This window comes from Bombus vosnesenskii, unplaced genomic scaffold, assembly GCF_011952255.1.
Source record: "Bombus vosnesenskii isolate JDL3184/JDL3185 unplaced genomic scaffold, Bvos_JDL3184-5_v1.1 scf7180000013270, whole genome shotgun sequence".
Taxonomy (NCBI): domain Eukaryota; kingdom Metazoa; phylum Arthropoda; class Insecta; order Hymenoptera; family Apidae; genus Bombus; species Bombus vosnesenskii.
The window spans coordinates 1361082-1383918 of NW_022882928.1; the positions used below are offsets into that span (position 1 = coordinate 1361082).

General features: G+C 44.0%; 1 protein-coding gene across 10 annotated transcripts in view; it reads left to right on the plus strand.

Annotated features, from left to right (window-relative positions):
* LOC117230945 (zinc finger protein 608) overlaps positions 1 to 22837 on the plus strand; it is a 33153-nt gene that overhangs the window by 1287 nt on the left and 9029 nt on the right. For 2 of the 10 annotated variants that reach the window (XM_033488905.1, XM_033488895.1), the window contains exons 1-4: positions 4571 to 4727; positions 5591 to 6364; positions 16572 to 20242; positions 22678 to 22801. In XM_033488905.1, coding sequence (XP_033344796.1) covers positions 17543 to 20242; positions 22678 to 22801 — 2824 coding nt within the window. In that variant the 5' untranslated portion in view covers positions 4571 to 4727; positions 5591 to 6364; positions 16572 to 17542. The other 8 variants (XM_033488896.1, XM_033488898.1, XM_033488897.1 and 5 more) reach the window with 8 other exon arrangements.

Consider the following 22837-nt stretch of genomic DNA (forward strand, 5'->3'; position numbering starts at 1 on the left):
ATAGATATTCTGTAATTGTTCTTCTTCATTTCCTCGATGTATAGAATCGACCGTCTATTCGTTGGCAATGTTAACCTTTCGCTTACCGTTATGTTTTATTACCACAGCAAACTTGCGCCATAAAATGTACTAATGTAATACACAGAATAACGAAGGGAAGCGGAGGGAGCTTTAATTTGCTTTCAAGCGTGTATGCGTATACGCATGCGTACGCAGGGCTACGTTCGTACTGTATTGTTAGTATTTGTTAGTATTGTATGAAATGACCTGTGAAGAGAAGGGATAAGGTAAAGCTGTAAATGGATTTCACAGAGAAGGAAATTTATTAGGGGACAAGGGTATATGGAATGTCGGAAAAAGTCAAAACAGGACAAAATGTGCCAGGTACAGATGAACGACCATTTCATCCTATGTAGTCGAATGACGAACCAGATAGTTTATGTCTCTACTCTCTGCAGATTCGATACTCTCTATAACGATTCGATCAGGTAATTTGTCCTAAAGCAAGAATTATAGAACAATCTGTCAATTGATTCCTTGAGTAACGACGCGTAAGAATTTCCATAATTTAGAGTAATTATGACGCAAGTGTAACAAACTAAAGAACCAGAAAAATACGCGAAGGATAAGAAAGGAAGGATAAGTAGGTATTTACCTGCAATTTCGCACACAAAAGAAAAACGTTAAGTGGGTTTCGGACATTTGTATAGAGCAATTAGTATTTACAAAGCGGATAGACGAGGTAGAAACTAAATTTCGAACCTAGGGGGAATTTAACTGGTGTAACGGCAATGAAACTACGAAATCGGTGTGTGAAGTAGATGGAAGATACGAGCACAAAGGACACGCGAGGGGGTGAGAAAGATGAGTGAAAGAGAACCGTGCGCGCGAGGGGGTTGACAAGACCACATGCTGCGAATACTCTTCTCGCGTAGTACTGTCCCCTATCTTTTTCTCCCCTAGTTCTCCCCTCTCTTTCTTCTATGCTTCATACTCCACGCTCCCTTTTCCTTTACATTCCCCTTGCCTATTACCTTTCGTTCGCGCGTCCTTTCTCCCATCCACTTCTCCGCACACGCATCCACTGTCAGTCCTGTCCGATCTGCTCTCCGACGTTTCAACCAGGCTTCTGCTTCTACTTCTGCTTCTGCAACGCCCCACTCACACTAAACTTGCATCGAATCTCTTCTACACCAAGCAAATTGTAATTTCAAGTCCTATCGTGTTTATACACGACTTTAACTATTTGTTGTAAAGATAAGTAATTGATATTAACAAAATTAACCGTAATTCAATTAGCGAATGCGTTATATTTGAAGCAGTTGGTCTCGATATTTTTTATCGTGCTGAAATAGATTTCGAGAAACGCAAGATTCTCGTCCACGTTTTTTATAGTTTAATGATCGTAAAAAATACTGAAAAGGGACCGGAGAACGAGACAGACGGAAAAGGTTATTAAATGAATGTTGAAGTTGGAACAAGATAACGATGACACTACGCTCCTAGTTGATGTTGTAGAAAGTAAACAGAAAAGAAACGTACAACAGTAAGATAAGCGTAGCTTTGGTAATGGTTCAACGAAACCCGGACGCGATGTAACCAAATCGATGCAACGTCGATTTCAGTCGAATCGAATCGAGTTTACGAGAGACTAAATTTTTCGAATGAAAACGATCGCATCGAGAAATTCTACATTATAGCATCCGCGAGGATCGACAACGCCACGCCCATCCGGATATCGATTCGTTGACAACGTTGCTTTTCGCTCGTGGCTCGGACATACCAAACTTGGGACAGTGAACATTGTCGTCCTTTCTAATCCTCCTCTTTTCATTTTCTTCCTATTTTACTTCAAAACGCTGTCCTTGTGTCGTAAAGATTTCTCGCGAATCGATTGTAAAAAAGCATAAGAAGAATAAGGAGAAGAAAAATAATGAAAAAAAATATCGAGCTAAGATCTACATTGGGAATCTTCTGAGAAAATTTGCCTTACTTCGTGCAAGCTTCGATGTTCGAAAAAAAAAAAAAAAAAAAAAATTGTTTTACGGAAGAGCATTTCATAAGTCATCATCGACCACTCTTGCGATGTTGATATTGGTTTCGCTTATCGAAAGTAGCAATGTCACTGTGTTTCAAACGTCTCTTCTCTATCGAATACAAATATGTAACAACGGAATAAATAAATAAACATGATGACTTTTTCGTTTCGTTGTGTAGCATTCAATCATTGACACTTTTACGAAGGACTAACTGTTGAGAGGTTGTATACGAAATAGGGAGAAGAGAAAGGTGAGAGAAAGGAATTGAACACGGAAAGAGAAACACAATCAAGGCGTAAAATTTTACCTCAATTGCTTGGAATCTTAATGAAAACTTTTATCTAAAAGGATATTGTTATTTGTTATTATCGTTCTGATACTTTGTTTCTTCTGAGAAAAATTAATCTGTAAATACTGTAAGCAAGGATATACACACACACACACGCACGCACGCACACGCACGCGCGCGCGCGCGCGCGCACACACACACACACACATATACCTGGAATGAACAGGATTAGTATATCATAAAAAAAAGGCATTGAGATTTACCCCACAGCTCGTTTTTACCGCATTTATTACTGCTTCAAACCCAGTAAGTAATTATACGTAGATATATTATTCGTCGATCGTTTTGAGAGTTTGAACTAATTATGTTGTAAATTTTGTATTTGTAATAATGCTCGGAAATATCGTCGTATTTTAATAACACTACGCATAATAAAATCGAAATACGAACAAGTAATAGCTTTCTTTTTCCTTCCTTTTTAATCGATCAAATCGGCTTACAATTAGATGTCTGTAACTGTCACGTAAATGATTCAAGACTCGAAATGTTCCAAACATGGATATAATGAAATTGAAAGAGTAGCAAAAAGAAGAATAAAGTAAGGATGGGTTTTCGCGAACAGCATAATTACTCATAGAAGAATAATATTACGAAATGAATTTTAGTGGTAGATTTGTCTGGTAGCTTGAAAAGGTCAAGTTCCTTTAAAGCTATCATTAATGGAACTGCTACGTCCGTTTACTCTTAGCCACGATCCACGTCGTACGGTTCATTATGGGAACTAAGAATCGTCGACGAGAAAGAGATGGTACTCGAGAAGAACCAACCGAATGAGCGAACTTGAGTATGCACTATGCACGTGTGCGTGGATATATAGAAGGGGGGAGCAGAAAAAGTAAAGTGACGTGGTGTCGATGCTGAGTGGGGAAGTTCTGACGAGGAGAAACAATAGGGAAGAAAGAAGAGCAATGGAGCAATGGAGAGAAACAAAATGTTCTGTACCAGCTATGGATGGGATCTTGAAGAACATATATTACGAAACTGTCAAGGATCAAAGTCAATGCATATATAAGTTGATTCGATCGGTTTATCGCATGCGTTATACAAAATATCGTATAAATATCATCAATGAAGATGTACTTTAAAAAAAAAAGGAACAGAAAACAGTATAATTGTTCTATGAAATTCACGATAACAATAAAATCTTTTGTAAAACCATTTTTTAGATGAATGTAGTGGCTGCGTCAAACAAGTTTGGCTCGACTTATCTGAAGTTGAATTTTCCTATCGAGTAATATGTATGAAAGGCTCATGTAAGAAAACGCGTTGGGATTACATATAAAAGGAGTACTAAGAAGGAAGAAAGAGAGAGAGAGAGATTTTTGTTTCGATGTACATATATATGTACATACACTGCTAACAATCAGGGCTGCTTTTGACGAGGAAAACCAGGAGAAGATGGTGAAGAGAAGGAATAGGAGGTAAAGGAGGAGGAGAAGGAAGAGTAGGAGGAGGGTATCTAGCTCCTTCGGGCTCCTTCGTGTTCCTTCGTACTACTCCACGCTCCTTCGGCTTCTTTTCTTCTTTCCGGGTTTTGCCACGCTCACCGTGACACCACACGGCCTTCGGTAGAAGACGACGGAGGACGCCTGTGCAGAACCCTCGCCCTGCTTCTAACGGTTGGCCAGCACCGGAAATCAACGACCGGGCGCCCCTTTCCTTATCTTTCATTTTCTTTTTCTTTTCTGTTGCTTTAGTTTTCTTTCTTTTTTTTTCTCGCCGCATATTCACATCTGCTTCTATGCAGTTAAAACCCTCGATACATCTTCGAACAAGAAAAAACTATCTACATTTCTTAAGGTAACCTTTTATGTTTCAAGCACTCGGAGTGTGTTATTTTGACTAAGAAAAATAAGAAAATTATGTACGTGGTAATGAATAAAATGACAATGTACGTAATAAAATAAGATATGAATTGATAAAATTCAAACGGTACAACATAATATTTATCGATGCAATATTAATCGGAAATTAGCAAGCCTGTATATATAAACTGAAAGATATCCTGCAGATCGATACAACTTTTACCGTAAATAGCGCTCGTAAAGTGTAAAACGAAGTGAAATTTTTTAATCTGTTAGAAATTATTTGTATGGTAAGATAATGAAAAAACCATTGGTTTCTCGTTCGTAAGGGAAGAGAAGGGCAACCGAAGCGATAGGTACGGTCCTGTCCGAAGTTTGCCGAATAGAGTCGAGGATAGCCGATCTTGGTGGAGGCCCGTAGCCATGTGTTGCGGTCTGCCGTGAGTGCTTTCTGACAAGGGAGGTGCGGTGTCTGCGTTTTTTCTTTACTGATCGCAGGCCAGAAAACCGGGATTTTTCGAGTAAACAGAAGAGGTACGTGCAATTACAGTACATTGGGATATTATCGGTAAGATTAGAAAGTGTTCAAGTGGAAGAAAAACTGGATATTTGGAAAAGAAAGTGTGTATATTTCTCGCGCGGCGTCGGCCGAACGAAACGACGACGACGAAGAAGGAGCTCTGCTTCGTCTCTCAATGTATACACGAGTCTACGGTCGGTATGTGTGTTTGTTTGTGAGAGTGCGCGATCGAAACGAATAGCACCGATTCGGAGCAGTTGAAGACCGGTAGACGTTCACGTACGCAGCCACTGAGAAACACGGAGGCATTGAGTGGAAACGAAGAAAGAGAGAGTGCGCATGATAATCGTATCCTCGATAGCTGCCAGATAAAGACGCACAGGGTGCTGCGTGCAACTTCTCTCTTTTACACGTACACATATATATATACAGGCACACGTATACTAAAACACAAAAACGTGCGCGCGCGCGCGCGCATACACACGCATATATACACGTATACAAACACGTACGACACGTACGCAAACTTATGCACGTATTATATTCTTTCGTTCTCGCTCTCATGGATGCTCTGTTCTTTTCCTTCCTTTCCCTTTTTCATCCTGGTGTTTCTATCTTTCTCGATAACTCCGTCTCTGTGTCTGTTCTTGCGTGTGTAGCAGGGTGAGCACGCGAGCAAACGACAAACGAACGAATGCGCACGGGCATGTTCGTTCTGTGTTGGTATTAACATCCCGTTCGTTGTGTTTTGTGTATTCTGTTTGTAGCGAATGTCGCCCAGACGTATCCTAACTATCGCAAGTATGGCTGGTTGATCGAACACGACGATGCCAGTTTTGTAATTTTTAGCTACACGGTATCTTTTTTGTCTGTCCAGAAGTGAAAGAAGAGGAGGAGAAGGCAGCTATCGAATCTATTGGGGCCTGCGAATGTTGGTCGCGTAAAGGGGACTCGCGTACGATGTACGCGTCCTCGGACTTCGGGAAAGTGCTACGTATGTTCGTTCCTTCGTCGTGTGTACGTGTTTATCGTGTGTGACGAAAAGTAGTGCACGATCGCTATGTGTTAGCTTATTAGATTGCTATGTGTTAAAGAGGATCTTAATAGGAGAATATAGTAACATCAGTGGAAAAAGAGAAAAAAAAGAGAAAAGGAGATGCAAGGTGAAACAAGTGAGCGAGAGTGAAGGTGGACGGGGCACACGCATCGGTTAGTTAACGCTACTACCGAAAAAGAAGAGGAACGCGCGTAGCGTCGCATGGATAATCGAGCCTGTATACTGTACACTGTACACGATGCAAAGTGCGTACAACAGGGAGTATCTATGTGTCTGTGCGAGCGTGCGCGAACGCGGCCGCCTGTGTATTTAAACGTATCGAGATCTGGTTGAGTGATTCGTCCCTAGTGTGTTCGCGTTTATGCGTGGGAACGAGGTCGCGAGGTGAATTTTCTACGCGCCACGAGACACTCGACAATACTGGAAAATTAATCATCTTTCTTCAAATTGGATTACCTTTTGGGATACACCACTTTCGATGAATTCGTATGAACGATAACACGAGACAACATCGATGAAACAAAAGGAAAGAAAGAGTGGATTTTTGAAACGACCAACGCGAATTTGTCCAGTCTTCGATACAAGCGCACGATGGTAAGAAGCTTGTAAAAGTATTTCCATCGATTTATACAACGTTGTACTTTTTATTCGTACGTCGTGTACACATTTTTATCGGGCGCGTATGTATTCACCACTTGCTGATGCGTGATGTGTCGCATTGTGTCGTATCGCTTCGTCTCGTCTCGTCTCGTCTTGTCTCGTCTCGTCTCGTCTCGTCCCGTGTCGTCCCGTGTCGTCCCGTTTCGTCTCGTCGCATCTCGTCTTGTTTCGTCTCGCCTCGTCTCATGTCGTATGGTATAGTGGCGTGGCATAGCGCGTGTGCGTACTCGCGTGTATACTTACTTTCGAGTGTGTGCAACTTGCGTGGAGTTGTTGCAAGCCAGAGCAAAGCCGGTACGCGACGTATACATACATACATACATACTTACATACTTACATACATGCGTGTTACACGCACGTACGCACGTTCTTCAATTTCGAATCGTAGCAGTAGCATTTCTTTGGTTTGTCCTCTTCGGAATCGGTATCGTGTCGAGTCGGATTCGTGGCTTATTTGTACACGCACAATGTATATTCTGACTACTTTCGATCGTTTTCAGCGTTTTTGGTATGGTTAGGTGTAAAGTAATGTTTCGCGCAATACTATTATCACAAAGCACACGGTGTCATGCAACGATGCGACACGGTGGCTTACGATCGATTACGATCATAATGGATGCGGCCTCGTCTTTGCGTCTTTAATTCGAGAGTTTACTAGGTCGTCTTTACGAGTGGCTCAATCGGTTTTCGAAATTTCACACTCATTTTACAAATCCATTTTCTATTTAAACACAATTTAATTAACAGAAGATCCTATGTTTCAATGGATCCTGCCCCCTGTATATCAATGTAAAAAATGAAATCTGATCTCGAAATTCGCGTATAAAATACGAAGATAGGGAATAAATTTGTGTTTGATCAACTTTTCGTTACGCAGAAATAGGACATAGGTAAACAAACGGAAGCAAACAAAATGTTTCGATATCCCGTAAATAGATGTCATATTGTGTCTTTCTAACAAACTTGCGAATAAACACTGTTAGGTCTGTGATTATTTCCTTTTGGCTGAGTAATTTAGGTATTAGTGTAAGCTGCTTGATACGTAAACACAAGTTAAAAGATAAACAATGACCTTGTTTTGTTTTACGTAATAATACGACGAATTTAACGTATATCTTTGTTGCGATATCAAAAACTTAGACATTCGTTTTATGAAAACGGGACGAGTTTATTCGAAACGATAGTTTTTGTTAAGATTGATCGTTGAGATGGATCGATACGATAACGTACCCCGTCATAGCGATGTTTTTCATACAAACACCGATCACGGTTCATCCAAGAGCTATCTGTCCCCCATTACACACCGTTTCACTGTTTTATTTTTCGAAGAGTCGTTGAGCTAGCGATTAGAAAGGATGTCGTTGAATTCTACCGCGTGCCACTATATTCTATCTTCTATGATTGTATATGTACAATATAATACTATATAAAGTATAATTAATCGGTGATCTTTAATGGATAAGTTGCCGTAGCAATTACATACTTCCATTTATCTCGTAACGGCTCTCGCTAACGGGTTCTCGCTAATGGCAACAGTGAGGTTTTCGAGTAAAGCGATGTATGTAATTGCAATCCGTTCATTTGACAATCATGTGACAGTGTGTAGAGGGGACAAAGAGAAAAAGAATACTGGGAGTTGAAGAGATTCTTGCAAAGACTACATAATTAGCAATTATCGTCGATAGACATCGTTGTTACAAACCTCAAAGCGTTGCTAATGAGCGAGTTAAATCATCGTTATGAAATAAAAAATCAATGCTCGCAATCGCCCACGTGTCACTCGTGTTTTCACGGTTCATTCAATGCGTTTAATTACTCGCTTTAGTTTGTTTTTAACTTGTTTATCCTATGCATTTTTTATGACAAACCTGCTCGTCAGTCGCGTTTGCTCACTGGCGAATACGATATAGGTACATATCCGAAACAAGGAGGCAGTGCATTTCATATTTGAATCTATAAATGGTTTTTTGGAGTATGCATATTCTATTCGATAAGTTCGGAATGTTCTCCGATTAGCTATTATACGTAACACTGTGCATTATTCAATTTTCTTTCTGTTTTTTCTATTTAATTACAACTACCGAATTTACAATAACATCGTATCATCTGATATTTCGCTGGATATTTTCGTCATTCGATCTAGATTTATAATTTTCGTAGATAACGATAAAGACACTCTCCCTCTTTAGAAATAACAAAATATCGCGTTGCTTATAAATGATCGAGAAACAATGACAAGTATAAAGTTCATTTTAATTAGCGAGAAGTATGGTACATTGGTATAATCTTCGGTATTGATTAAATGGCTGACCTTAGACGACGGGTCATCAAACGGCCGTCGTATTCTTAACGATAACCTTTGTTTGAAAAAATCACTTTTTCTTAATATCGATATGTTATTGCTAATTAAAGCGGTGAAAAGCGAAGTAGAATCGACGCTAAAGGCGGCCATAAGCAAACTTTTGATCAAAACTGTACTGGATGAACTACAGAACGATATCTGATATAGAATTGTCCCGATGTACAAATCATTCGATCGTTTGAACGCAACGGTATATTAAGAAATTTACATCATGGGACAAGGTACGTGTATTCTCACGTGTTTTCTTTCAGTTGATGCCTTTTTCGTAGACAAAAAAGGCGTAATTGTACGAAGAAACGCGTGGGGTAAAGCGAATTACGGGCAATACTTTCCCAGGGTAGAATGTCGGGTCTACGGGCAAGCACAAAATGGCTGCCAGCAGGAACGATCGACCGTGCGTGCGTGCGAGCAAGCGAGTTAGGAGATGTTGTTTCTTCTCCTTTGCCCCCCTTTCCCATCCTCCGTTTCTTCCTACCTTTATATGTGTATACATATACAAAACGTGTGCGCTCGCTCACACACACGCGCGCGCGCGCGCGCACACATAGGGCTTACATCTCTTCTCGTTTATGCTCGTTTACTACTACTCGTACATATCATCTCCTTGTTTTTCCCTTTAACCATATAATATCTTTTTTCGTTCACAAGATATAGTACCATCCCCTGTGCTTCTTCTTTACCTTTGCTCTTTAGCTCTTTCTGGTATCTCCTTAGGTTCCCGATCGGACTGTCCTTTCCTCTCATACGAATAACACGATAGCGCACATAGAAACGTGATTTTCTTGTTTGTGCAGTTTTACAGTCGAAGCTATTGGAACGGTATCGCGTTGTATACATTTCGTTCGATTCTTATGCGCAATAATTATGTACATACTTCGTCAGGTTGCCGTGTCGGGTACGTCGAATAGATAAGAATTTGTCATCGGTGCTATTTTCAGTGTTGTTTTGAAAGACGGTATATCAACGATACGGTCATAGTCTCTTAGTTTTTCCCATTCTTATTTTTCTTGTTCTACGAAATAGAGATTTACGATTAAATGAATAATAACACGATAAAACAGAATAGATTGGAGTAAAACGGAAGGGTTGCAGGAAAGATTGATTGGAAAGATGGAAATAAAGGGAAATGGCAATATGTATCGTGAAACGGAAGTTGAGCCGCATAGCATGGCACGTGCATGTGTATGTCGATGGCAGTGAAACTCGTATGTTGTATGTTAGCGATGCCAGCACAGGGCTGCTTGTGGCTCTTACAACGTTCCACGATGACCACATATGTACTAATTACGAAGCGTAACCAGCCAAGTTACAGTATTCACGTCATGTATGTATATTAGCTACATGTATATTACATATAGCGACCACATATATGTCAGTTTTTTGGCAGTAGCGTATTTGTGTTTCCTATCGCGTTCGCGTCCTTCAAAGCTTTTTAACATTTATTTTACTCATTAATATGACAAGTCGATTCTTAATGCGCTTATAGTTTGTGAAGTTTCTTCGTTCAATTTGTTCCAAGAAAGTTAAGTATTGAGCATAATATTTTATATCTATATTTTATTGTATTTATTTACTTCATATATGTACGGAAATGAATGCCCAGTAGTGTACCGTAATAGTCAGTATAGAGTATATAAAGAACGCCAGTTCAACAACAAAAAGTAGAAAGAAAAAGTAAGAAACAGCAGATGTAAAAGACATAAGAAGATAAGAGATGATGAGAAAAAAGGATGGAAGGAGAGACGTGTCCTGCGGGCATTACCTGCAAGATTCTGTAAATGCGAGATTTGGATGTATTGATAAAATCACAGAAAATGTCCAAAGCGTTGCCACATATGTTCGCGACATTGCATATACGGTTAACTGGATACAAGATGGAGAAATTTGAGCAATATCTATATGCAAGAAATGGTTGCGTTGATTATAGTGGTCTTATGGGTGCGTACAAGTTGATTAGTTCCAGGAGCTGAGGATAACAGATGGTTCCATTAATAAGTCTAAAGAGGAAGAGACGGTCTGAAGCAATTCTCACGAGTGACTTTAACTTTAGCTCATTATGTGCTTTATTACTCATACAGAAAATCTAAGAAAACTGTTGAACGCATTAAATATAAGATGCTGTTTGTGTTTAGCGCGGTGTGGCGACTAAATGACCGCAGAAAAACAAATTATTTTGAAAATAACTGTTCTGCCTTGTCAGCTCGTTGTCGCGCGTAACGCGAAACAAATGGTGAAAACGTTAAAATTTCAATATTGTTGGTACGGTAAAGGCGCAGGTATTCGCTGGTTCTTTTTTTTTCGGAAAAAACATAGATACGGTAAATATGGTCAAACAAGACTAATCAACTAAGTGCCAACAGCGATCGTTTGAACGTATAGCGAAAGTTGCGCAGTTGTTAAATCAAACGATTTGGTTTTTGTGGACGATCGAAAGAATAATTTCTTTTACTGTTTGCCCCAAATAACGCAAATTACCATCACGAACATCGATTAGCTCGTATCTCTTTTACGAATATTATTTTTATGGGTTTCGACTATTGCGACGATGTTTCGTTATCGGAACGCTTAGAATATACGCAGATACGCGAGCGGTATACAAATATTACACGGAACGATTTTATTTATTGATGTAGACGAGAGGAAGTAATTGCTACGACGAAACGATCAAGGACAGCGGGGAATAACATTAACGCTTCGTATATAATGAATCATTGGTTATAATCAAATAAGATAATTTCTAGAAAACATTTTGATCTTTCCGTCGCGTTGATTAATAAATATGCATATCGGTATATCTGGTCGGCTATTTTATATGAAAGAAACGAGATTACTCTCGACAGTCTTTTAGCTTATTGGCGTATAAGAAAAGGACGGTATTAAAAGAGAGCGAGGTACATCGTGTAAATCGCATTTGATAAAAGCTTTTTACTTTAAACGATTACGATAAAATTTCGGAACGCGTTGTAAAAGTTTGTTATCATTGACTGCTGGCAAATCATTTTGTGTGAACTTGGCGATAGAAAATAAGTAATAAATTGAGAATCTTTCTCGAGAGGTAGGGCGATCAAAGAACGATCGATTTAGCTTAATCGTTGATTATAGCATATCTGTAGCGACGTGCAACGAGAACGGAAAAGGAAAGAGGGAAGAAGAAAGCGATAAAAGATTGGCGTTTTTCCAAAGGATCACCAGCAACGGTGCGGTATGGTCGATGATATTGGCGAGTTTTTGGAAACGAGTAAGTGACTGGCAGAGTGAAGCGATGGTATCGTGATTCTTCGTCTTGGTCGTTTCTTCTTTATCTGTCTCTCTCGGTGCATTTCGTCTTACCTCGGCTCGCCCTGGTTCACTGTAGCGTTGCAGACTTTCGGGCTAAAACGTCACGTAGTCATCAGCCCTTCTCCTCTTCGCCTGTTTCGTAGCTGTTTGCTTACCTTGACTCGATAAACGTCAAACGCGCACGAGTCGTATAGATTCCGATGTCGAACTATTTTTCAGGCAATGCTATTGGACATTGGTGCTAATATTTATTAGTCATAAATATTGCCTCTCCGCCCATGTGTAACAACGTCCATACTATACTTTTCTTTCAACTAACCCTTTTGTAGTTTTCAAACAAGCTCGGACAACGAAGCGTTTAAAAAATTGATACTAATCAAGGAAGGCCGGAAGTCATCATTTTCCTTTGCCAAGAAAATCCAGCTCTTCAAATATTAGATCTAGAGAAATGTCTACCGTTTTAATGCGTGTACGACGATATGGGACACACGTAATAAGTACATCCTACAGAAACGTCAAACCCCTTTGTTCTACGCCATTGTTCTATGCCCTATCTTCCTTCTTCTTTTTTTCTCTTTCCTCTTGCTCCTGCTTCCCCGTCTATCTTCTCGCACTTTTTCGTTCTTCGTTATTCGTAGCGATGGTTGTCTGTGAAATTGACCTTGCGAGACGAAAAATATAAAACAGAAGAATACACGTTTCTAATATATCGTCATTACCGATTTAATTTAGCTTACTCGACGCTCTGTTTGTTTATAAACTCGAAACTCATAGTCCTACGTCCGTAAAAAAAGTTTGATCAATATGTCGTAATAGATCAAGGTCTAATTTCGTGTTTGATTGCTTTTAGAATGTTTCACGAGACAAACACATTTTGTAGAAATCACATTTCTCATCATTGACAGATCACATACTTATGTAGTGGTATAATGTCGCGGAACTGGTTTATTACGCAAGCGCAGTGATCTCTCTCTTTCAAAGTTCCCTTCTAACCGATTACAAGATGCCACTCAGGTGTGCTTGTCTCGCTCATCGTATATTCAAGTATACTGGGCGCTGCTACTGTTGTTGCTATTGTTCTTACGGTCATCGACTCGCTTCGTCGTAAAAAAATCGTCACGACCTTGTGTTTCCAAAATTTACATGGACGAACGAACGCAGAGCACCGGCTGCTGGTAGTATCGTTGCATAATTAAGAGTAGAGGAAAGAGACGTATTTACAATCTCTTTGATTTTTAATCTGCATTTTCAATGTCCAAGGATACAAAAAGTAAATCACTTCTGTACGTATATTGCGACGTTTCTAGGAAGTTTCTTGGATAATTATATGTATAGAAGAGCGTCCACCTCATCGATTTCAATGATCTTCAGATATGTTGTTAGTGGCCATATAATCGCCACTCGGCTTTACTTTCCGAGATATTCATAAAAATATCTTTTGCTATTTTTTTACCTAAGTGTGGATTAGGCTTGAATTAGCTTTATACACGAATACGATGATATTATATGTGCATAGCTAAGCTAAGACGAATTCCTTTCTTATCTCCCTGTAGTTACAGATTGAAGCGCGAGACGCATGAACGCATCGTGGTACGAATACATCTATAATATCATTATGCATGTCCGTACGTACAGCTAACCCAAATCTAATCCACAGCATGATAATGATAAAGTGGCACAAACATTTTTACGAATACGTTGCAAACTAAAGCCAAGCGGCGGTTATAAGCATAGAAAAATGTAATTCAGAATGTTGATCTTAATAACATATTTGAAAATCACTGTAATCGGTAAGGTAGGCTTTCTTCTATGTATAATTAAAAGTAGCCTGAAAGATGTTAAAAGCGCAGGAAAACGTAGAAGCAATGTATAATGGGAAAGAAAAAGGAAAACGTGAAACCGGAGAATAGGCGTAAATATAGAATGCACGATAAGTATAGAAAATTCGATAAAATCGATCGGTCGACCGAGTATGACAGAAAACCTAATAGTAGTAATAATTTGTGACAAGTTATTGGAATAGTGGTATTATTGGATAGCTGCGGCGGCATTAGCGGTGGTGGTGGCAACGGTGGAGGTAGTGGTGGTGGCGGCGGCGGCAATGGTGGTAGCGATGCCTGTAGTGGCGTGCATAGAGGTGTACGATTGGGAAGGGGAAGCAGTCGGTTCAGTGAGAGGCAGACGGTCAGAGCCGATGCAGTCGAAGGATACGTCGACGACGATGATCGTTCGATCGAAGTTGTCGTTGTCGTTGCTCTACTCGTCGAAGAATCGAATAGGAAAGTTATTAGGCGGTTTCGTGGCGAGTCGAAGTACGAAGAGAAAGGGATCCGGTGGAAATGGCTGTTGTCGTTGCCATTCCGACTACCAATCTCGTCGTCGGATGGTTTCCTTCGAACGGGAGACAGACGGGCCTGGTAGTAGTATTTACTTATCGTTTCGCCAAAGAGTGTTGTGACAAATGTATCATCTATCGACTATAATTACGAATGGTGATAGCAATGCCGTTAGCATTTTTTAGAGACCAGGATAACAGTTTCGAAGGCTTTGTACAATTCGATTTACCCGTACGTTACGGTACGTGGTCTAGACGACAGCAGATTTAAGAAACGTGACGATCAGCTAACAAAACGATACGCGCGACGAGCAATTTAATAGATCGCCGTGCGCCGTCGTAATTGATCGTTCCAATTTGCTGCCAACGACCGTCGCGTTTCATATCGCGTTTTATACCTTTACCTGGTAGATATCGCGACTCGTTATCTCGAATCGCGTAGCTTTATCGCGGAAACTTACCAGCGGATCATTGACCGACCAGATCGATGGAATTGAACGAATTTCGCGACTTCGTCTTCGTTAGAACGAACGTCTTAAAACGAGCAAATTAGCAGAAAAAGAGGAACGACATCGTTAAGGGATGATTTCGTGCGACGAAACGATACGACGAATACACGAACGAAGATTTCCCATTCGCGAGATTTCACGGTTCTTCGACTCGAGGTACGAGGAAACGTTCGTTGAAATTGTAAATAAACGAGTTTGTACGCTTTTTACGGGGAAGCTACACGACACGCGCACGAGAACGATCCATCGACTCTGTTGCTCGTACTTGATGAGAACCAGCCCGCGATTCGTTCCGTCTGTTACAAGAATGGACGTCGTTGTCGTTGTCCGACGGTGGAGAAGAATCGCTGGTAGTGGTTCGATAGAGACGAGGCGATTGGGGAACAATCGAACTAGCAGGAACGAAAGATCGTTCTGGTGGGGTTCGTACTTATTGCTAGTTTGGGAGAAATGGGAGCGGTAAGGAGCGGAAGACCAGAGTAATCGAAACGGAAGTAACGAATGAACGACCAAGGAAACGCGTTCATCGACGCTTCGACGCTCAAACTAGACGTTGGAAATCGTCGAGTAACGGCTTACTCGAGCGTTGCGAACGAGAACGTTCGACGCACGATCGTGCTTCGTTTCCAACTTGAAAAACTTTGATCCCTTTTCTCTAGCGGTACCCGTGACATGCGTTTTTCTTCGTCACTGCTGTTTTCCTGCCTAAAGCCATACAATATCCATCTCATGAAAAATCTAACCGAACATCTGTCAGATACATAGACGTTGCGCGTATATGTACCTTGTAGATTTAGTTCGCCTGGCTGCGCGTCTCTCTATCATCGATCTCTCTAAATTATCAAAAAATGCCGATTGCGTATCAGCGCGAAACGATTATCACGATCGATCTTTCACGTATCAGCGTCGGCTCGTCGTTGTCCTTCCGAGATTTTTCCGCTTCGCGATTACGATCCTTGTAGTTTCCGCGAACGCTGACTGATTGGCGTGGAAAAGGAGAAAGTAGAGGATGCGTAACGTGGGGAGAAGATAGGGGTTTGCAAATACCTCGGTGATTCTCATGCGGTTAATCGTTTCCAACATTGACCGAAAGAGAGAGAGAGAGAGAGAGAGAGGGAGAGATAGTGAGAGATAGGGAGGCAAGGGGCCGAGGATGGTGATTGGATCGGCGCCAAATGCCGCCGGTAAAATTAATCGTTCCCTGACACGAATTCCTCTCTAAGTGGGAATATCAATTTGCGGGCATGGAAGGACGATCGGAAGTACGGAACGCGCGCCGACGTCGTTGACAACGAGTCGATAAGAACCGTGGAAACGATGACGAGTAGGAAAGTTACTTTGCACGTCGCCTTCTTTCTCTTTTCCTTTCTCCAATCCATCTCCTTTCACTCATCCTATCGCGTTTCCGACGCGACACGCGTCCATTCGTATTGTCCGCGTTTTCATGAACTTTTACCGGTGCATCGACGCGAGAAGAACGATCCGTCGAACAGCGGTCAATTGGCGATTTCCCAAACGGTTCGTTCGCGAAGGATACGTTGAAAGAGAGCGATAAATAGACGCGCAGCGAGCGAGGAAATCGTGAAAGGAACGGATATATCTACGCACCGTGGCCAGTACACGCTTCAAAGAATCGTATTTGTTTTTTTATTACAGATCGAAATTTTGGCAAACGATGGAAGTACGATCACCGTTTTAGCGGCGAGTTGGAAAGAGAAATCACGGTCGGAATTCGCTCTTCGTAAAAGGATCAAAGGAAGATTTGTGCGGAGTGTCTAATTGAGCGGGATCGATTTTATAGAAAAATACCACGCGGAAACATAAAGGAGACGAGCGATCGTTCGACGCGACATGCGAGATAAAGGGACGTAAAAACACCGATAGACGACGACGACGACAACGACGAACATCGGACACCGGGATACGATACATCAAAGAACAGTGAAGAGCAATTCCTACCGGAACAACCCGTGTCTTTGAAACAACGGAGAAAGAGAAGAAAAATACGGAGGAGGAAGAAGAAGAAGAGGAGGAGGTGGTGGTGGTGGTGGTGGTGGTGGTGGCTGGAGAGAAGGGATCGACGATAAGGGAATACGGTGCACTGATAACGGGTCGAAGAAGGAGGGGAAGAAAAAGAGGAATCAAAGATAGAAGGTTCGGCCGAAGAAGGGGGCAAAAGGAAAGGAGGGGATAACGCAAGGAGAAAAAGAGAAGAAAGGTTGGGCCGCCTCCCACGACGAGATCGCGCGAATTGGTAAAAATCGGTAAACGAGGTATCGTAGCAGCGTCATAGAGCAAACAAAAGAAAAAAGAGGTAGAGAGGAAATTGCAGCGGTCGCGAAGCTAGGGAATCAGAGAGAAAGAGAGAGCGTGAGAAATATAAGAGAGAAAGGGAGAACGGCGAAGAGATCGGGAGGCGGATATATCGAAAGAATCGGTAATATCGGTGTGTGGAGGGCAGCCGCGAGACGATAAGTGATGTGTTCGATGAACGTGGCGCGTCTTGCGGGCGGTGGTCGGGGTAAAATTGACGCGTGTTGCGCGTGGTGCCATTGTTTGGAATCGGTGAGAACAGGCGGGCAGTTGGTGATCAGGCTGGCGGGCACCGGGGTAACGTTTCAAAGGGCATGGCGACCACGCCACTAGGCGGTCGCCTCCCTAACGTAAACCGCAAAGGACCATCTCCGTTCATCGGTGGTGGTGGTGGCAACAGCGTAAATTACGGCATCGGCAACGTCAATAATAACAACAACAACAGCGGCGGGAATAACGGCAATCACGTTATCAAAAACAGTCACCACGGTAACAACAACGGTGGCGGCAACAACAATAACAGTATCGTCAAAAATAATAACAGCCGCAACAACAATAACAACAACAACAACAACATCAACAACAACGGCAACCACTTTAATCATCGTAGCAACAGCCTCGATAACGGTAGCGTCAACGGCTGTGGGTGCCACGTGGACAACAGCCACGGGAAAAGCTGTTGTGCGATCGAGTGCGGGAACAACAACAACGGGCAGCACAACGGTGGCAACGGTGCTAACAGCATCGGCGGTGGCAAACACAACGGCGGACATATCGTTGGTGGCAACGTCGGAGGGGGAGGAGGAGGAGGAGGGGGAGGAGGAGGCGGAGGCGGTGGTGAACACTCGTCGAGAAAACGGGAACGCGGGCTAGCAGGAAGAGATCATCGGGAGCACCGACATCACCATCATCATCACCATCATCACCATCATCATCACCATCATCACCATCAAGGTCGAGAGAGATCGTCGTCGTCGTCGTCGTCGTCGTCATCGGGACAACAGCGCGAGTCTAAAGCAAGCACGGTGGCTGCAAACACCGATGAGCTGGATCCGGCCGCGACGAATGCGACCAATAACTTCGAATACGACGACAACGAATGGGACATCGGAATAGGAGATTTGATAATCGACCTTGATGCGGACATTGAGAAGACGAGGGACGAGAAATTGAGCTCAGGGACAGGCATGGCTTCTACGCCTGCCTCGGCAGCATCGGCATCGAATACCTCGAATCATCATCATCATCATCATCATCATCAACTGCAAAGCACAGCGAACGGTTTGAGCTCGTCAAACTTGATCGTAGCTACGACAGCAAGTCCGAACGGTTGCGGTCAATCGTCAAACTCGTCGTCGTCGTCGTCGTCGTCTTCTTCTTCGACTTCTTCCGTCTCTTCTTCTTCGTCGTTATCTTCGTCATTATCGTCGTCGTCGTCGTCGTCAACCTCTTGTTTATCCTCATCGACCGTATCGTCGTCCACCTTGTCGTCTGTGTCCTCGTCTTGCGTATTAAACTCGACCGGACGATCGAACAGTCCCGCTAACGGGAACGCAAGTATCGTGAATAGCGTCGGTAGCAACGGTACCGGGAACGCGAACGGTTGCCCGGCGATCGTCGCGGGCACCGCTTCAAAACAGAGTAACGCCTTGGTGGTAGGTAGCGTTAACGCAGCGCACGGGAATTCTGGTAATCCGGGCAAAATGGCCGTTGAACACTCGGCCACCGTCGACAAAGGACTGAAAATGAAGATCAAACGTACGAAACCGGGTACGAAGAGCAGTGAGGCGAAACACGAGATCGTCAAGTCGAATGAAATAAATGGAACGATATCGTCGCAGGATAGCGGGAACGGGGGTGCCGGTTCCCTGTCCTCGAGTGGTTCGTCGGTGTCCGATCGGTCGGGGGGCACGAGTTCCTCATCGTCGATCGGCTCGACTTCGATCGTCGCTCAGAACGTTCAAAACTCGGACTGCGCCGCGGGTGGAACCGGTGGAACCGGAACCGGTGCCGGCGGTAGTGGAGGTGTCGGTGTCGGTGGCAGTAGTGGTGGTGGTGGTGGTGGTGGTTGTAGCGGCGGTGGCGGTGCTGGTAGCGGCAACGGTACCGGTGTCGGTGGCGGTAGTGCCGGCGGCTGTGGCGTCGGTGTCGGCGGAACTGGTACCGTCGCCGGGCCCGGATCCGGCGGCGGAGGTACCGGCGGTAGTGGAGGTGTCGGTGGTGGCAGTAGTACCGGTGGTCAGTCGTCGTCGTCATCGTCATCGTCGTCGTCCTCGTCCTCGTCCTCGTCGTCTTCGTCGTCGTCGTCTTCGTCGAACAAATCGAAAACGAGTCATTCCGGAGGTTCCGCCGGTGGAACTGGAAGCGCATCTTCTTCGACCACCGGGTCAAAAAGAGGATCGAGCGGACATCGTCGGGACAAAGCACGGGACAAGCACGAGAAGCCACAAACTAATCACACAGTCAATCAACAGAGCAAATCGGAGATGAACGGAACCGCAAGACTTGGGGGTGTTGGCGGCAGTGGCAGTGGCAGTGGTGGATCCAGCGGAGGCAGCGTTGGCGGTGGTAGCAGTGGCGGCGGCGGTGGCGGCGGCGGACAGGGTCAGACATCGAACGGGCCGGGGCCGGGTCCAGGACCTGGACCAGGGTTGGGCGCCGGTGTCGTCGGGGTTGGAGCCGGTGCCGGGGCTGGCGCGGTCGCGCAATCTCAGGGACCGCCGGCAGCTGCGACCGCCCCTCAGCAAAATCAGGGACCGCCGCCGAGTTCGCGGACGGGATTTTCGGTGTCCCAGGGGCCTGGTCAACCGACCAGCTCCGCTGCGGCTCCGTGTCCACCCCCGAGTCCGGCTAGCGCGACGGCCGCTGGCCCGGCTGCCAAACCCGAACAGACCAAACTCGCCACGGTACCTGGTACCGGACCTCCGATCACTACGACGCCCGACGACGCCATGGATACCGCGGCCAGTCCTCCACCTCCGAAGAAACTGAAGACTTCCGCTACCGAACCAAAGGTAACCCCCTTCGCGACAAATTCCTTGCGAGTTCTCAACGAGCACGCAAGTGCACCCGCGTGCACTTGCGCGCTTGTTCGTCCGATCTTTTCTCCTCGCCTCTCCTCTTTCTTTCTCTCTCTCTCTCTCTCTCTCTCTCCTACCCCTCTCTTTTACTCTCTTATCTCGAGTTTGATTCCCTTCGCGATATCCACTTTGTCCTCCGTCGACAGAAACATTGCAAACATTTTCAAACCTTCTCCAAACTTTCAGAGCGTTAGGTTTTTCTCATGTTCAGACCGATGTTGCTCGCGCTGACAGTGGGGATCAGCAAGAGCGCGACGCGCATCGCGATTTCGTATCTCGGTTCGATGATTAGGAACTGTTCGATTGGGGAACGGAAACGGCTAGGGGTACGCAAAAGGGGTGAAATCAATACTCTGCGGTCGCCATCCCCGAGAGTACGCGAACGAATATATATTTATGTATATATGTATACAAAGAGAGAGGGGGGACAAATACGAGTGACAACGAAACAACGCAATCCGTTCGTTCGAATTGCTTTTGTCGTTTTCGTTCTTCTAATCGCTTACCGATCGATCCGATTCCTTCTGTTCCGAAAAATATCTCGCGATATCGACGATCTTGTTTTCCGATTGGAAGTCGATCTGTGATCGAAAACGTTGAATAGAACTCTCCTCTCGGTTTAATCCGTGACGCTGAAACGTGCCCGAGTGGATCGGGAAAACGTAATCGTTGATTCGCGAGGAACGTGTTCTCGTTGTACGCGAAACTCGCCGTAACGTGCTGACAGATGGCGCGAAAGCCGTACGTGTGAATCAATATTACAGTATGCATCGATGTTTTGAGATGTAAGTACGTGTATGGTCGTATAGTAGAACGTCCGGTCAATCTAAACGGGTGTTAAACATTCGATCAATTGAGAGAAAGAGAGAGGGGAGCGAAAGATGTCAGAGGTAAAAAAACTCGAGCAGTGGTCCGTCCAAGATTGTTTCGCTTCGTTTCCCTTACGACCATGATTGTCGAAACCGCGCAAACCAGAACACAGTAGTAGGAAGAACAGAGATCGTATTTTCGCGTTAAACGCAAACATCACCGTAGAATGTTGTTTTCCCTCCATGAGGAAACCACGATCTTACGAAAGCGGTAACCTTTATAGCGCGAGCCAACATTGCTAATATTTCCATACTTTGCCATTCGGTCGTCTCCATCGCGTCAAAAGTACCGATTGTAAAGCCTGAAAATTTCCTGTAGGTCGATTAGCTGTTCCAGCGGGAAAGTACACGCGGTATGCTTCCGTGTATCGTCTCATACGGACAAGCAACGATCAGGCTGTTATGAAGCATATATCAGAGAAAACAATATACGCGTTAGTCGAGATAGAGTAGGTGGGTTAACGACCAGGCAGACGGTCAGATGAATGAACGGGCGCATAGAACGAAGAGTAGAATGATGGGTACAGAAGAGAAAAAGAGAGAGAGAGAGTGTGTGTAAGTGTCATTGGATGGTCGTAAGGTTCGTCAAATGCGAATTCCTATCGGTCGTTACTTAACCAACGATCGAAAGATTCGATAGCGTCTCTAGGTGTTCCTAATTTCTCCGTGTGGAAGATATTTGCCATCGGTGTAGATGGCGCGCGTGTGATCGACCGTGATCGAAGGGAAGCCGATCGAGAGTAATCGATTGATCGAAGAAAGCGCAGCTCGCGTAAATTATTGTTATCGTAATGAACATTATGCGATACAGAATGCGTCGCGTGACAAGGCAGCTCGGACGAGACACGGTTATCAGCTGGAGTACATATATAAACAGACACGCGTAATACTTACGTCTCAGGAGCGGCGATTGCACGTATAGTCCAGCCGTGTATGCGGCAAACAGAGTAATTTGTGCTCGCATTTTGCGAAATCGTCCTCTGCTCTCTTCCGTTCTATTCTTTACTCCTCCCTCTCTCGTTAGTAAAAGTGAGATCGAAAAGAAGCAGAAATGACGGCCAAGGGGGAAAGGGATAACGGGATGTACGTCCGAAGAAATTTCAATAGAATCAGGTTCAACCGGTCCCCTTGTGTCTATCGTAACAACTCATGGAACGGAATTCCGCTGTCTTCTTTGTTTTCTCTGTTTCTCTTTCTTCTCTGGCTCGAAGAAAGCATCTCCTGTGCTTTTTCCCGGAACGTTTGGAAACGAACGTCCGTTCGGGTAGAAACTAGTAACACTCGCAATGACATTCCCGACGATGTCTACGATCGTTTACGATCATCGCGTTTCGAGATTCATTCGCGCGTCAAAGTAGTCGACTATTAATTAAATCGAATTATAGAACAGCGGGTGGTTAGAGCGGGGATGGGCTATAATTGTAAAACGTGTCAGCCACGAAATTTGCGTGTGACGAACGATCGATGCACCTACGAGTAAAGAAGGATGTTGCGTTGCAGGACATGTCCGATGTGTGTGTCGGTACCAGCGTGGGGACCATCACCGAACCGGAATGTCTGGGACCTTGCGAGCCTGGGACGTCGGTGACTCTCGAAGGGATAGTCTGGCACGAAACGGAAGGAGGTAAATTTTTCGCTCGTTTCAAAATTGGACGAGAAT